At 34.3% G+C, this 17,072-nt stretch overlaps 1 protein-coding gene across 1 annotated transcript in view; it reads left to right on the top strand.

Annotated features, from left to right (window-relative positions):
• The first annotated feature begins 2,945 nt into the window (after positions 1 to 2,945).
• LOC144252568 (protein phosphatase 1J-like) overlaps positions 2,946 to 17,072 on the top strand; it is a 135,049-nt gene continuing 120,922 nt past the window's right edge. Inside the window, exon 1 of the mRNA XM_077794810.1 lies at positions 2,946 to 3,044. Within this exon, the coding sequence (XP_077650936.1) occupies positions 2,946 to 3,044 (99 nt within the window). The remainder of the gene's footprint in view (positions 3,045 to 17,072) is intronic.

Raw genomic sequence — 17,072 nt, 5'->3', positions numbered from 1 at the left:
CAGAGACTAGTTCTAAATATGTTTTCCACATTTTTTAAAAATCAGAAAAGAAAAATATTTTAATATTATTTTTAAAGTTTGTATTCATAATGAGTCATAATTGTTTTTGTTTGCACATACACCTTTGAGATTTGTTGTCATCGATGCTCCAAGAGTAAAGTGTAATACACTCATTAGAGAAACACATTTTTCTAAGCATCTCAGAGCAGAATCTGAGATACTAAGGATCAAGGAGAGAATAGGTAGCTGATATCCATATCATGAATTAAGAACAGGAAAAGAGTCATGCTGTCACACATCAAGAAAAACATGACTTGAGTTACCAGATAGGAAAAAAAAAGCAATTAAAAAAAAAAAGGACAGAGAAAGCCATAAGGATTTGCCAGAGAAAGAAGGGAGGAAGGGAAGAAGCAGGAAAAAGTAGGTGGGACCAAAGAAAAGATGTTTTAGAAGACTGTGAAAGACCTGTCAGCTCAGCATCTTGCAGTTCCAGGGAAACAGCCCCTTTACTTTGACATATTATTATGTGCACATAAGTATATATTTTATGTTATAATTATATATACATTTCCACTATATAAATTATGTTTATATAAGCATATATAAACTTATATATAAGCATATAAATAAAATTGCATGTAATTATAATACTACCTATTATAACCATTATATATTATATAAAGATAATATTAACTATATGTTATATAATTATAATATATAACATTATATAATTGTATGTATTATATTATATAAATATATGCTTTTTTCTTATAACAAAATTGCAATTAAAATTGTGGATATTTTTGTAAACTTTTATCCTAAGAATACTAGCTCTTGTTTGGTATTTTTGATCATCCAGACAAGTGTTTTTTGATAAAGCAGCAATTGTGAGAAAAATGATGGTAATGTTAGAATGTTAGTAATGTCAGAATTGGAATTTATCCATATTAGGATATTTATGTATGCAAAGTTTTTCCAATTCTAAAAAAGAGGTTAGAATTTGCTGATCTAAACACTGATATATTTTAAAAATATATTCCATTTGATATGTAGTCATTTTTTATGAATAATTAAAATAAAATCTTCAAAACATTGTAGTTGATGCAGGAAAATACAAGACTTTATTTAGAAGATTTTATACATCTACAATGTAACTACTATATTTCATACAGTTCTAAAGAAACATATTTATATCTTTAAAATATTTATTATAATATCTTATTTTTTGGTACCAGGTTTTGAATGCAAAGAGGCTTTCCCACTGAACTACATCCCTAAACAAAAGTTTTTTTTTTTATTCAAACTTCTGTGAGAGAAAGCTCACCAATACAGTCAGATTATGAATAATGCAAGCCAAAAGTAAAAGGACCATGTACTACTTAAACAGGATACATGTTTTATAGATTTTGGAAAGAAGATAGAGATCAGAGTATATTAATATTACATGTCCCATCAAGACTGAAAGCAGTGATCTAACAGAAGGTAATTTTTATTACCCTTTTGTCATGCTATACTCTGAATTAGGACAATAATCAGTTTAACAATTCAGAAATCATATAGCCACAACTGATTTTCACATTCAACTTCCTTGTAGTCACTAAGAAATAAAATATTTTGCATGTAACTTTGTAGCAATTTTGTTCCTGTTGGACAAGAGGGACCTCATCAGCTGTGCCATTATTGAGTGAGCAAGGACTTGGTTTTCTCAGCATTCTATAGAATCTTACATGAATCTACTACAGCATATCATCTTGATCTGGAATGCATGAAACATGAGCTTTTAGGAACCTATCATGATCTGTCCTCAAAAGTTAAAAACAAGATGCAACTCTTCATAATTGGTGGGTCACACTGAGCCTTGTAGAAACATTTACTAATAAAAGTAAAACTCATCTGTGATGAAGGTGAAGAGGAAGAGTAGGGTTCTCTGTGATCCAACCTGTAATGCAAGATGCTTAAACCCTTGGTCCACCATACTAGCTGTGCTACATGTGAGTGGCTTGGACTATAATAAATGTTGAAATCCTTCTTTGGAATGTGAAATTTCCACATGCATCTTTGGGAGCATCTGATAATCCAGTTCCCAGCTGCTCAGGATGTTCTAGGATACCTCAAAGTACTAGGCTTGCTGCCCACATTGGAGATAGGAAACACTGTGATATGAAATCAGGAAATCCTAAGAATGCCTCAGTTTTGCATGTTCAATGCTACAATTTAAAAGGACGGCCACCTTGTACAGGCAGGACAACCATGCTCTCAAATATACTAGGGATTAGGAGTCCAAGAAGTGGGAATTTTGATTAGTTGGTGGAAGAACTAAGTTATAAACAGCAAATATTATTTCCTGTCCCACTGAAAAAAATAAGAATTACAGTCACTACTCATACTTTCCCATGTATTTCCTGTATCATAGCTCTTTTCCAGTACATTAAGATATTTTCCACTTTCTACCTCTAATTGTTACGCATGGGGTATTTGTAGAATGAGTAATTTTTCAAATAACTTTCTTGTTATAAAATATTGAAGTATAGTATGACTGAGTTAGATGAGAAGGAAATATCATCAAAGATAGAAGCCAATGATATTTGAGAATGGTTATGTTGGTAAGAAAGTGACTTGTTTTCATTTTCATATGTAAAATTATATTTTTCTGGGATGAAAGAATGGACTCTGTTGTTTTTATTGCTTGGGGATTCAGAGGTTGAAGAAAGTTCTTTGACTTGGGGGGCAGTGATTTGTAGGTGGGTCGGACTGTAACACATGTTGAAATCCTTCTTTGTATTGTGAAATTTCTACATGCATCCTCCCGAGCATCTGATGATCCAGTTCCCCGTTTCCCTTGCACCAGAGTTGACATGCATGACAGAGGTTCTGCCAAACCCACATTCCCATAGAAACTCAGAGCACTTGAGGAAACAGAGCATGAGGCAGATTTCTGGTGTGACATGGCTGTCAAGTCAGCAAGCGCCTGTGGAGATGGTGGCAGCAATGACCCTCTGCAGAGGAAAAAGAAGCCCCTGAGGGATGTGGGGGTGACAGCAATGGTACTGTCCTGGGGACTTTGTGCAGAGCCCACCGATTTTTTCTTTTGTTTTATTTTTTCCTGAAAATTCAGTTGAGAATCGATTCCTTCTGCCCTTCAACAGTCCAATGAACTTCCTAATATCCCTTTATAAATAAATTCCTTCCTGCCTGCACTAAATTTAGTCTACAACCGACCCCACACCTAACTGAGACCTGGCTGTTAGTTATCCAACACTAAGGAAATATTTTGGTGTCTCTGAATACCATTTCCATTATAAAATAAGACAATATGTAAGTGGGAGTCTTCTTGTTTCCAACAGATGTGTGTTGAATTCTCTTGATCACTTTCTTAGACTGGTTATGTTTTGTGACTTAGAAACCAAAGGGATCACATCCATGACTTTACTATTTAGTCATCATATTTACCTGGGACTGAAATTAATGATACATGTTCATTGTTCACATTTAAATGATACCAAATGATTGGCAGATCTAATACATAAAGGTGAAAATTGGACAGAATGAGAGAAAAAGGAATTTAGGTAGCTGTGGTGGCTAAAGCCAGAGAGTAGGAAAAAACCAGAAGGCTATTACTGCCAACGTGGAACAGAAACATTCCTACACCTGTGTCCTTTCCTTTCTGTCACACATGAGGTCACGTGCATGAGGATGTTCCACTATACTCCTCGTTGGGCCTTCTAGACAGGGGAACTCAAGGTAAAAGTAGCTAAACTTGGTTTATTTTCAAGAGCTGCCTTATAGCTTCTCTGAACTCAGTGCCATCTAAATTAAACTTCCTAGAACCATGTTGATATTATTTAAAATGAAAAGTGTGTAAATTCTCACAGAAAGAAAATAAAACTTAGATGCTTAAAAGATGCAAATACAGAGTATTTCAAAGTTCAGTGGAAGAGAATGACCACATGTAAAGTCCTGTGAGTTATATAACCTCTCTCAGCCATCATTTCCTCCACTGTGAAGGTGAATGGAACTATTAATAAATACTTTAGGTAATTATGCATGATTAAGTTAAAAAAATGCTTAGCAATATTATTGGTAACAAATGAGCAGTCTGTATATGTTAGTTCCATTATCTTAAAATCAGGATTAATTCATAGTTTATACATATACTATAGGGGATAGTAATTGAGGTAAATAATAAAACAACGAAAAAAGAACGGAAATCAGGATCCCAAATAGATACCCAAATATATAAGAGAATATTATTCAATATTAAAAAAATAGGAGATCCTTCTATTTATGACACAGATGGGCCTGAAGGACAATGTGCTACGTTTTCACCTAGCCAGACGCAGGAACACAATTGTGTATCTCATTTGTCTGTAGAACATAAAACATCAGTTTGGAGATAAGATTGCACACACCCTTGAAGTCATTATCACCTTGCAGCCCATATACATGTCCACCAAGTACCAACATTTCCTCCCATCCTTATTATTATTGCTATTGCTTTTTTATGGTAAGAACACTTAACATAAACTCTACCTTCTGAGAAAAGAATAAAATACAGTAGTGTTGTAAACACTGTTTAATTATCTCAGGAACTTAATCACCTGCACAACTGAAACTTTGTACATTCGATCAACATCTCCCCAGACTCTGACAACAACTCTACTCTCTGCTTTTACAAGTTGGACTTCAGGGAGTTGCATATATTAACTATGTAGTGTCCCATATATCAATCGTACCTAAATAAAATGCTTAAAAAAGCATACATGAATAAAAAAGAACATGAGATATGACATTTTTTTGACAGAATTAAAATGAGAAAAAGACTACGGTATATACGGTATATACAAGAACTTGGTTTCCTATTCATGAACTGTATGATTTTTGACCATTCATATGCTATATAGACCTGTCATTTCCCCTTCTGAAAAGTGAACAACTTGAGACATACAATCTCTTTCAAGTTTATGAAATAACTTTGATTAATTATATACATATATTTTATGTAGTTGATTGGGTTTACTTCTTAGAATACAAAGCTATGTTTTAATTCTTACATCTGTTTTGATTGTTTAAAACCTAATTTTTGTTATTTGTAATTTTAAATATCAAATTTGTGTTATATAGCTTACAAGTAGGTAACCTGAAGGTTATTCTGAACTAACCTGAATTTAAGAAAGAGAGAATTCTCATTTTTCTATTTATTTAGAAGAAATATCACCATGTACTCATTTTGTAATGATTTCTTCATTTCTTGGGCTAAGTGATATCATTAGAAATATGATGAAATTTGCTGATTTTTTCATTTATTCAACAGCCACTCCTGCTAAAGGTGTTTTAGCTGTAGCCTCCTTAGCACTTACCCTGCTGAGGGTTGGCGACAGCCTTGCTTTCTTCTCCAAGTGAATGACGGCTGGTAACATAAAACACTTTAACCTCCCTTCTAACCTCTTTTAGACTATTATCTGCATCTGTCCCCATCTTCCTGCCACCGCTACTTGCCCCCTGAGTCTCCTTTTCAGGTAAATCCTTATCTGTGCAGGTGCTCAATCACATCTCTCCTGGGACTTTGTCAATTACCTCTGCTCTTCCTAGTGGGAGACTGCGGGAGTTTTTTAAAGAACCTAGATTCAAAGTCTGTCTACAGCTGAGCCTGCTGTGTGAACTTGGGTATATGACTTACAAGTCTGTGCCTGTGTTTCCTCAGCTGTAAATATGATAACGACGTAACCCCCCTTGTAAAGCATTTCAGATGCACGAGGGGAGATGCTTAGAAACTGCTTGGGAGGTGGCCCAGTGATGATGAGTAATTATTTCATCTTTGGCTTCTCCCTCTTTACCATCTATTTAACCTAACATAAAGGACAAAGTCTCTTAAACCGTAAAAATCATATCTTTTCTTATTGTTTTTTACAGTTGATTTGGGGTTGGAGACTGCCTCACTTTTCTTCTTTCATTCTTTTCTAAGCTTGTTATGAGTTAGTGTTCATCCATTGGCTAATCAAACACAAAATCCCGTTGACTTGTTGACTTTACCACCCATTGCTAACAACAATCCTTTCTTCTCTCTGTGGCTGCCCTAACTTGTACTTTACTATCTCTCTTTTATTCTATGTGATAGCTTCAGTCTTCTGTGGAAAAACAGAAGGGAAATTTTAACCTAAAGAAATAATAAAAACTAGAAAAAAGAAAAAAAAAATGAAGATATGGTAATAGATGCCAATAAAGTTAGTAGTTTTAAATGTTAGTATTTTAAAACCTAAACACTTTGAGAGCCTTCTGTGACTAGAAGATTTTGATAAACAAATGTGATGACAAATTCAAAGGCTGGATGAAACTCATGCCAGCTGTCTTGTTGATTGAGCCAGGAGACAAGCCCGGATTGGATGATCTGGTAGAGGTTCTCACCAGGGACATGGTAAGCTTTTAATGCAGTTTGCCTTAGAACTACTGGGAAGTTTATTTCGTTTTGATGTTCTCACATCCTGCAATGTTCATTTATTTACAACTGAACCCTATATTGGGGACAGAAGGACCCATGCAATAGAGTTCTGTGAACACGCTTCCTTTGTGGTTCTTAGCTGCAGTGTCTAGGCTGTGAAGACAAAAGCTGACTGGCCTTCCCCAGAGGAAGATGAATGAGCTGATTCATTAATAATGGTCTGGTTAATAGTTCTGCTGTGAAGAATAATTCTACTTATTTTGAAGAGAAATAAAATGTGCAGCCTACAAATGATTCCAGTAAGACTTTTTATTTTATTAGAATCATCTTGTTTCTACTTATTGGGACACAAGAAAGTTGCTCAGATTCATGTTTCCTACCCTCTGCTTCTATTTTTACCCACCCATATATTAAACTTTTGAAATATAGATTTATTTTCCAGCCACATTTTAGTAAAATGGCCCTGTGATAAATCTAGAGGTTCCCCACCAGGGACATGGTTCATTTCCCAATCTTTTAATGCCGTTTGCCTTGGAACTACTGAAAAGTTATATAAATTCTTATGTCTATTTTGGTGATATTTGCTAAGTCTTCCCTGTCAATTCTCAATTTCTTTATATTTTTTTCCTCATGTTTTCATAATTAGGGTCAAAGTAAAACTCATCAATTATTTTCTAACATCAAATTCAGCATTTCTAAAATTTATTTCTGACTCCATCTTACCAAATGCCATGTCATTGTAATTTTTCAACACAAAAGGGTCACTCGTAGAGTTACAGGATAGCACAAAGTGGATATAAAGTCATTTAATTATGAATTTGAGTGACTGCAGGCAGGGGTGGAGGGAAGAGGAGCAGTTTGGATATGCAGGAAGGGACTAGAAAGCATAGACTTCTGCCCAGTGTGGTGTCAAGGTCAGGCTCATTTTGGAAGCTGTTCCTGACAAGAAGCCAGAATCATAAAATCAGCCCACCAACAACGCGCCCCTCAAGGACAATTCCAAAGGAACTGAACCGAGGACAGTAAACAAGGCACAGGATCACGTAGAGGTATTTAGGAGGATGACAGACTGTCGACGAAGATGCAGAGCAAAAACAGGGAGCACACTTAGGCACCAGAAAAGCAGCTCCTTGGTAATGAGGAGCTAACGGCAGCCCCCAACAGTGTGGGCACTCCACTTGTGTTGTGTTTTTAAAGAAAGAACCACTTAGAACTAAAAAACACAGCTGATGCCAGTAAGAAAACTCATCTGCTCATCACAGTCAAAGAAGTGGGAAAATTTTAGTAATTGATAACAAACATGTATTATTTTTCATTCAATATTCTTGTTTGAAAACAACATAATTTAGGAAGACGAAGAAGCAAGTTTTCATCCTAGTATATGGGGGATCATAAAGAACTTACAGAAGGAGCAAAGAACCAGGCTTTATGCTACTCAGAAATGATGGAGCCAAACCCGGACATGGTAGTGCTTGCTGTGTGATTCTGGAGGCTGAGGCAGGAGGATCAGAAGTTCAAAACCAGCCTGGGAAATTTAGTGAGACCCTGTCTCCGAATAAAGAGTAAAAATGGTTAGTGGTGTAGCTAAGGGATAGGGTTCCCCTGAGTTCAAGACCCAGTATTTAAAAACAAAAGAAAAAAAACAATAGAGCTAGGAGTTACACCCAAACATGATAATGTTCTCTTAAATATCACCCTAACAGTAGATAGGAAGAAGGTCAATCTTTGACCAAGTTCGTCTTAAACACCTGGAAGGAAAGTATAGCTGAAGAACAATTATAAATGGACATTAAAAAAGATTTTTCCTTTTAAATGTAACTTGATGTATATTTGCATACACCTTACCAAAAGTAAGTAAAAGATGTAGAAAAAAATCCAAATGTATAGGCAAATAAAACTGTTAATGCTTACTGAACCTCACTTGACTGTTTCCACTGTTAGGACCTCTGGTAACTACACTTCTGTTCCTATTGCTTAGTCCAGGTCTTTCTAATAAAGTTTGTATCTTCCAGATTATAGCAGTTCCATGTTAAGAAGGTGGCAACACAAAAATATCAACACATCCCTGCAAATGAGACTGGTGTCTTCCTCCTTTAGAATAGTCAGGATGAGACTTTTGATCCCTGGTTAGGCAGGGTCATCACCCCTGCAGCCTGAAGCAACCACAGCAGAGGGATTTTCACCCGCTCACCAACCCTTAAGATTAAGGGATCAAGTCTCTGGAGTGAGGGAAGGAAAGATAGGGATTTAGGATAAGGAGATATAGGATAAGGAGAGAGATATAGGGAATTTTAAGGGAAACACTATCGAGCCATTGAAATGCAGAATCAATCCATTGAGATTCAGAAAACATAATTGCAAACTTGGCCCATGCCCTTGGCTGGAGCCCTAATAAAATAAGGGAAATACATAAGCTCAGGAAAACTGGAATGAAATTGCAGCTCTATCCTGAATCCATCTCTAGTCCAGCTACTGACACAGCCATTTGATAAATATTGGACCCCCAGCCCAAGTCAGGGCTGCTTCTGGAGACAGTCCACATTCTTCCCTGAATGTGTATCAATCTTAAATAAAACTTTGTCTATGCCTCAAGAACTTTTAAAAAATAAATAAATAAAATAAAACACCACCACTGCCTCTGCTTAACAACCAGCCGATGACAAGTCTACAGTCTGAGCATCAGAAATTCTGTTATCTCCTCCAAAGTTCCAGATTTCTCCACCACTGCGCTTAGGCAAATATCAGTGTGTCTGAATTTGGTCATACTTCACCCTGCCCCTTTCCACATCAACTTCTCACTCAAGTGCCTCTAATAGGTATAACCTAGACCACTGTGTCCCTTACCAGCAACAAAGGAGCAGAATTAATTTAGAATTTGTGAATCTACTTTGGGAGTGTAGGATGTACAAATATACTGAACTATCAGATTATTGAGATGTGTCCAAAAAACGCCAGCCAATCAATAATAACAAATGGCTACACCATAGTTGATACAGAGAAATGACTGTTCCTGTTAAGATGCCCATAAAGGAACAGCAAGACACGGATGAGAATTTAACCCAGCATTGAGCGATGAGAGAAGCTGCAATATACATGACCAGTGGTCATCAAAGGAGTTTGCACAGGAATCATTTGAAGGACTCCTTAACACACATATTTTCTGATATGAGTCCACTGCTTTTGGTTCTGAGGTGCTAAGGAGGAGGGGGAGATTTCACAGTCCCAACAAACTCTCAGATGAACTTGACAATGACCGTCTCAGGCCCTCATTCTGCAAATCCCTATAGTATGAGACCAAAAATATTTTCCTGTGCAAGAGCTACTAAAGTTTTCCCAAATTCATACCTGATGTTGGAATGAAAGTCAGTTGCTTATCCATTCATCAGTTGGTAGACATTTAGGTTATTTCTATATTTGCCTATTATGAATTATGTGGTGATGATTATTATTATTTTTATTTAGTTAATTTTAATTTGGTATATATGACAGCAGAATGCATTTTGATTCATTGTACACAATTGTGGCACAACTTTTCATTTCTCTGGTAGGGCACAATGTAGCATCACACCATATGTGCAGTCATACATGTACCAGGGTAATAATGTCCATCTCATTCCACCATCTTTTCTGCCCCCATTTCCCCTCTCCTCCTCTCTCCCTCCCCTTTGCCCAGTCAAATTTCTTCCATCCCCCTGCCCCATTATGGATCAGCATCCATAACTATGATTAAAATTGTGATATTTCAATACTGTGGAATACTATTCAGCAATAAAAATAAATGAAGTACTGTTACATGCCACAACAGAGATGACACTTGAAAGCATTAATACCAAGGGAAAGAAGTCAGTCATAAAAAACAGATTATGTGATTCCACATATTAAATTTGCAAGAGAGCAAATTCATAGATACAGAAGGTTGATTAGAGTTTGCTTAGTTTTAGATCAGGAACAGTCAGAAAGAATGTGAATTGACTGAGCATAGGTGCAGTTTCTTTTCAGATAAAATGAAACTTTCTAAATTAGATTTCAGTGGTAGTTGCAAGACTTTTTGAATATACGAAAGAATATTAAATGGTATATTTTAAATGGGCAAAAGATATGATATGTAATTATGTCACAATGAAGTGATTTTTTTAAATGAAAAAAAAGAAAGACAGTTGCAAAATAGAGAAATAAATTATCAGTTATTTTATACTTTTGAATTAATATACCTAAATTAACTACATTATTTTTAATTAAGGCTTTAATTACCTATGTGTATTCTGGGGTTATAGAATTCCTTCAAGGGATGTTAGAGTTATATGACTGTAGCAGATGTGTCCAATTAGACAGTAACTCTCAGAATTCAGAAGCACAGCAAAAAACAGACCTGGTAAGTATTCCTATTAGTAACATTACATGCCAAAGTGGCTGAAACCTTGATTTTGTGATTTAGTGTGGTTTTAGTAACTCATAAGAGGAGAAAATGAAGGCAGCAGACAAATGTTAAGTGTTACAAATCTTAAGAATTTGGGAACTACTTTAGGGGAAAAGGAAAACATGTGAAAAGATATTGTACCAAAGAAGATGAATAAGCTCTATTTTCATTTTTATATTTTGTAAATAATAGCTCATATATCTATGTGAGATTCCCTAATAAAAATGATTCACTTGTGCTGACACACAATTTACCTAATAGATACAGAAACTACATCTAGAGAGAAAAATGAGGATATAAGAGAAAATATCCTCAGTAGTGATCTTTATTGTTTCTTATTATTTTCTTTTCCCCTCTAGTTAATGCAGTTGCTCCAAAAGAGAGAAATGAGATTGTGGTGAGGATTGCTGCCTATGTTCTGATTGTTACATCTTATAACTTCTCTTTCTATATTAATAAATCTAAAAAAGACTCGAGGTCACATGTGTCTATTGCCAATGAATATAATATTTCCTCTGTCTTCATAGAATTTAGTATTTTTCTGCCTTTCATTTCTGTTAAATTAAATTATGTGAAAGCAATCTTCCATTCTTAATTTTTTAAAATTTTGCTCAGGAAATTTGAAGGTAAAAAAATTATTGTGTTTTCTAGTTTGAGAAAATGCCATTTCTTAAAGCACAGAAGTCTAGACCAAATGGAGTTCTAATTGGATATATTTGGATTTTCAATTAGGTATACAGGCATGATAAATTATGCATTCATATTACCTGTAATGCTGAATTTCTGCACCTTGAGATAATGGTTAGCCCCCGGTGATAATTACAGAACAGATGGCTCTTCCCGAAGCAGAACTACACACATCATGCAATTTAACCATGAAGGAAATGAAGAGAGAGCTTATAAAAATGAATGAAGATAGACATCTGATTAGGTGACTCAGTGCACACCAATATGTTGAGTCAGACACAAGCAAACATTCATTTTCCCTCCATTAATTCTGTTGATTTTCATAGCAACCTCATAAGTGAGAATTTAAATAAACCTGTCCTGGTTTTGCCCACCTGACAGGCAATGTGTACATGTGAAAATCAAATATTTTCTTTTAATCTGCTTTTGCCACAGTTCTCAAAATACAACCTTAACTCTTTTAGGATAAACAGTAACATATTGATAGTCAAGGTTAAAAAAAATCTCTGTTTTGTCTGGAAAAGTCAAAAACAGCAGGAAACAATACATATACCATCAATTTCACCATTTAAAGCATACATACAATTTAAGGGGTTTAGAAGTTTTGATATTTACTGTTTGTATTTGCTGAGTGTGCAATCATTAACCCTGTCAGTTTTATTATCCCAGGAGTACCTGGTGACCTCTGTTAGTCAGCCCCTTCCAGCTTTAGGCTGTCATCTTATAGATTTGCCTGTTCTTTATATAGCACATAAGTAGAATCATAGAGTTGTGTTCTTTTTAACTATTTTCTTTATCTTATAATATTTCAAGTTCCATCCAGGTTATAGAATATGTCAATGTTTCATTTATTTTTTATGGCCAACTAATACTCCATTACATATATACTCAAAATTTTGATTATCTACTATTCTTCAGTTGATGTGTATTTTTATCTCGTAAGAATTGCATTGCTATGAATGTTGGTATACACACTTTGGACTTAAATTTTCAATTCTCAGTTTTGTGGTATATAGCTACAAATTTTGTAGTATATAGCTATGATTTTCAAGTTTTGTGGAACATAGCTACAATTTTCAAATTTTTAATGTTCAGTTTTGTAGTAGATAGCTATACATAGAAATGCCGGGTTGGTAAATATATTTAAAATATTGAGAAAATGCCAAATTGCTTTTGCAAGGTACTTTGCCATATGACATTTTCACCAGCCAGGCGTGTGAACTCCACTTGCTTCATATTCTTGCTCACTTTTGTGATAGACCAACTTGATCTTATCCATCCTAGTGGTATAAAGCAGTACTTCACTGTGTTTTTAGTCTGCATTTCCTTAATGATTAAGGATAGTGATCTTGTTTCCATGTTTGCTGTATGTCATGCCTGTAGCTTCTATATTGTAAGTTGTGTATAACTGAGACAACAATCCCCTAAAATGCTGCTCCCAATTTTAAAAATTAGCAAATGTTATATTTTATATGACTTTCAAAGTCACAACAAAATTGAGCCAGCAAATTCAGAAACTTCCCATACACTCCTTACTCCACACATACACAACCTCCCCACTGTCATCTTACCTAAAAATCATACATGTGTTTCAATCAGTGAACTACATTGATACATCACCACAGAGTTCATAATTTTCTTTAGGGTTTACCGTGGGTGTTTCATTTTCTATAGGTTTGCACCTAGGTGCAATAATAATGTATCCACCATTGTAGTGTCCCACAAAATAGTTACATTGGCAGGAAAATATTGTGTTGTGTTTAGTCATACTTCTCTACTGTAAATCCCTCACTCTCACCTTGGTTTTGCAATTTCCAGATTGTCATGTAGTTGGAATTATATGATGCCTGGACTTTGCTATTAGCTTCTTGCACTTAACACTCTGCATTTAAGTTTCATCAATCCTATTTCATAGATTGACAGCTCATATCATCTTAGTGTTGAATGATATTCTATTTTTTTGGATGTACCATGGTTTATTTATCGACTCACCTACCAGAAGACATCTTGGATGCTTTGAAATTTTGAAAATTACAAATAAAATGCTGTAAATATCCATGTGCAGACTTTCATATGGACATGACTGTGTAGTCTTCCGGATAAATATCCATATCAAGGAGACTGTTGCTCAATCTTCTAACATAGGTTAAGTTTTGTAAGACATTGGTAAACTACTTTCTAAACAGCTATATCACTTTCCATTCTCACTAGCAACGAAGGAGAGTTCTTTTTGCTTTGCATCCTCAACAGCACTTGGTGTTTTCAGGTTTGGTTTGGTTACTGTTTTTGGTCATTCTAATAGGAGTGCAGTTGTATGTTACTGTGGTTTAAAGTTGCAATTCTCTAGTGACATATGATGTTGAACACCTTTTCATAAGCTTTATTGACATGCATTTGTCTTCTTTCTTTTTTTTCTTTTTTTTATTGGTTGTTCACAACATTACAAAGCTCTTGACATATCATATTTCATACATTAGATTAAAGTGGGTTATGAACTCCCAATTTTTACCCCAAATGCAGATTGCAGAATCATGTCGGTTACACATCCACAATTTTACGTAATGCCCTATTAGTAACTGTTGTATTCTGCTACCTTGACTATCCCCTACTATCCCCCCTCCCCTTCCCTCACATCTTCTCTCTCTACCCCCTCTACTGCAATTCATTTCTCTCCTTGTTTATTTTCCCATGTCTTCTTTCATGAAACATCTGTGCAAGCCTTTGGCCCATTCTTAAATGGGCCTTTCCATCTTAGCATCATTAAGTTTTAAGAGTTCTTTGTACATTTTGGGTGTCCATCTTTTATGAAATTTGTCTTTTGAAAATCTTTTCTCCCATTCTGTGGCTTGACATCTCATCCCCTTAGCATTGTCTTCTGAACAGGAGAGGTTTTTAATGTTAATGTTAATGTTATTTATTTCATGGATCTGTCTTTTGTGTTTTATCTAAAATATGTCACCCCCATGCCGATTTTGTAGCTTTCTGTTTTATATTTGCATTTTGCATTTAGGTACACATTGAGTAAATATTTTCATACAGTATAGGATTAATTTATAACCACTCTATTATCTTTCATTCATCTAGATCAATTTATTATTTGCTGGGTTGTGGAGGGGGGTCTGGGGATGGAAATCAGTGATGCTTTACCACTGAGTTACATCCCTGGCTTCTTTTATTTTTTATTTTGAGACAGGGTCTCAGTAAGTTTCTGGCACTGACCTTCAAATCGTGATCCTCCTGCCTCAGGCTTCCAACTTGCTATTTGTTTATTTTTGCACCAATAACACACTGCATTGACCCCTATAACATAGTGATACTTGAAGCAAAGTAATCTCATGCCCCCAACCTCATTCTTCTCATTGACTATTGAATTGACTATCCTGAGTATTTGTTATTTATACGAATATTAGAATTATTTTACTGACATCCACAAAATAATTTGTGGTGTTTTATTGGGATGCATTGACTCTATAGAGCAATTGGAATGAACTAGCTTCTTGACAATATTGGGTTATTCTATTAATTAACATAGGCTGTTATGTATCAATATTTAATTTGATTTTTGATTTTTTTAGTAAGTTTATAGATTTTCTTATCAAGTCATGATACACGATATATATTTTGTTATGTTTCCATTTATGATTTTTACTATCTGGGATGATGCTATAAGGAGTCCTTCATTTCTAATTTAAATTCCACTTGTTCATTGCATGTATGTACAAAAAACAAGATTCACTTTTGTATATGAACCTCTCATTGGATATAAATTTTCTACAATCACCCCCTAGTGTTTTTGTTGATTCTTTCAATTTTCTACATGAAAGATCATGATATCTGTGAACAAATTTTATTTTATTTGTTGCTTTCCAGTTTATATTACTTTATATATATTACTTTCTTGCCTTTTTGCATTAACTAGGACTTCCAGTAAAATTTTGAAAAATATGCTGAGCATAATCTTGCCTCATTCCTGATCTTAGTTGGAAAGCCTCATGTTTCTTACTGTAATGTTAGTTTTAATATTTTTGGAATTCTTGGCCAAAGTATATTTACCAATACTTTTATCAGGGTGGAATGTCAGCTTCATAAAGCTGTTTTTTTTTTAAGTCATTAGGCACTGATATACAGAGTAACAAGATATTCCTCTACAAAAGTTTGTCCAGTGCTAGGTACTATTTTTTTCTTTCTCAAGGTACTGGGATTAAAACCAGGTAAGTGCTTTACCAATGAAATAAATCCTCAACCTATGTTCACTTTTTTAAAAAATCTAAACTCAAATTGTAACATTTCAACTTTGAAGATTGAATTTTGCTTTGTGATTTAGAAAAAAATCTGTTTGAATAAAATTTGCTTTTGTTTTTCTAAATTATTTGACTAAAGAAATGTTAAAATAAATGAAAAAAAACTGTCAGAAGAAGAAATGAAACTTATGATTTTAGATTTCTAAAACCACGCCTATGTTTAGACCTATTTTTTTACATCTAAAACAGAGCTTGCTGTTAATTTCTGCTGAACACATAAAACACACCTAGATGAAGGACACAGACCCCCCAAGCCTGCTTCATTTTATAGTTTTACTAGAGTATTGATGGTTTTTTTTTAAGTGATCAGTGCACTAAAGGAATATGTATGCAAATTATGTATTCTTTTTAATCACTCTTCCTTCTCTAGGGATCAAGATTTTCAGTTTAAGCGACATTTTCTTGACTTAATGAAAAATACATATTGTCAACAATGGAACTTTTAATAGACTAAACAATTAAAATAATTTTAAGACTTATTTTGGATATTTGCACTCAATTTCTATCTTAATTATCTTAGAACTATAAAAATAATAACACTGTTTACTATCTATTTATTTGTTATTATTTTTGTATAAAAACTATGGAAGGGAATAGGGATTATTGTAATTTATTTTCATGAAATCTGTAGCTATAATTTACTTTTAAAATTTAAATGATAGAATTATAGTTTTTGTCATAATTCTATATATTTTAATATAGTAATAATTTCATTTATTGTATTTTACTTTACATTTGATTCTTTTAAGAATTTGGAAGTTATACCAATTAAAAATTAGATTATATTTTCTTTCTTTCTTTCTTTCTTTCTTTCTTTCTTTCTTTCTTTCTTTCTTTCTCTTCTCTCTCTCTCTCTCTCTCTCTCTCTCTCTCTCTTCTCTCTCTCTCTCTCTCTCAGTCTCTCCCTCCCTTCCTCCCTCCCTCTTTCCCTTCCTGCCTTCCTTCCTTCCTTTTTGCTTTAGTGATTCCTTGGTAGATAATAGTAGGCAGTCTCAAAAATAATCATTGACAACTGACTTATTATTTATTATTCTCCCCTAATTATGCTTTTGGGAGTATATTAGATAAAAAGTAATTTAAGAAAAAGAAGTGTGTCTTTAATTTTCACATCAGTCTTTCCTACTAAGATTTAGAAAAACTATTGTTTTTTTTTCTTCCTCCAAAAGGAAGAACTCTTAAACATTTAAACATATTTGGTTTTATATCTTTAAATATAAACACTAAAAACAGA

The sequence above is a fragment of the Urocitellus parryii genome, unplaced genomic scaffold (genome assembly GCF_045843805.1).
Source record: "Urocitellus parryii isolate mUroPar1 unplaced genomic scaffold, mUroPar1.hap1 Scaffold_48, whole genome shotgun sequence".
Classification (NCBI taxonomy): Eukaryota; Metazoa; Chordata; class Mammalia; order Rodentia; family Sciuridae; genus Urocitellus; species Urocitellus parryii.
This window is presented reverse-complemented; position numbering and strand designations above follow the sequence as displayed.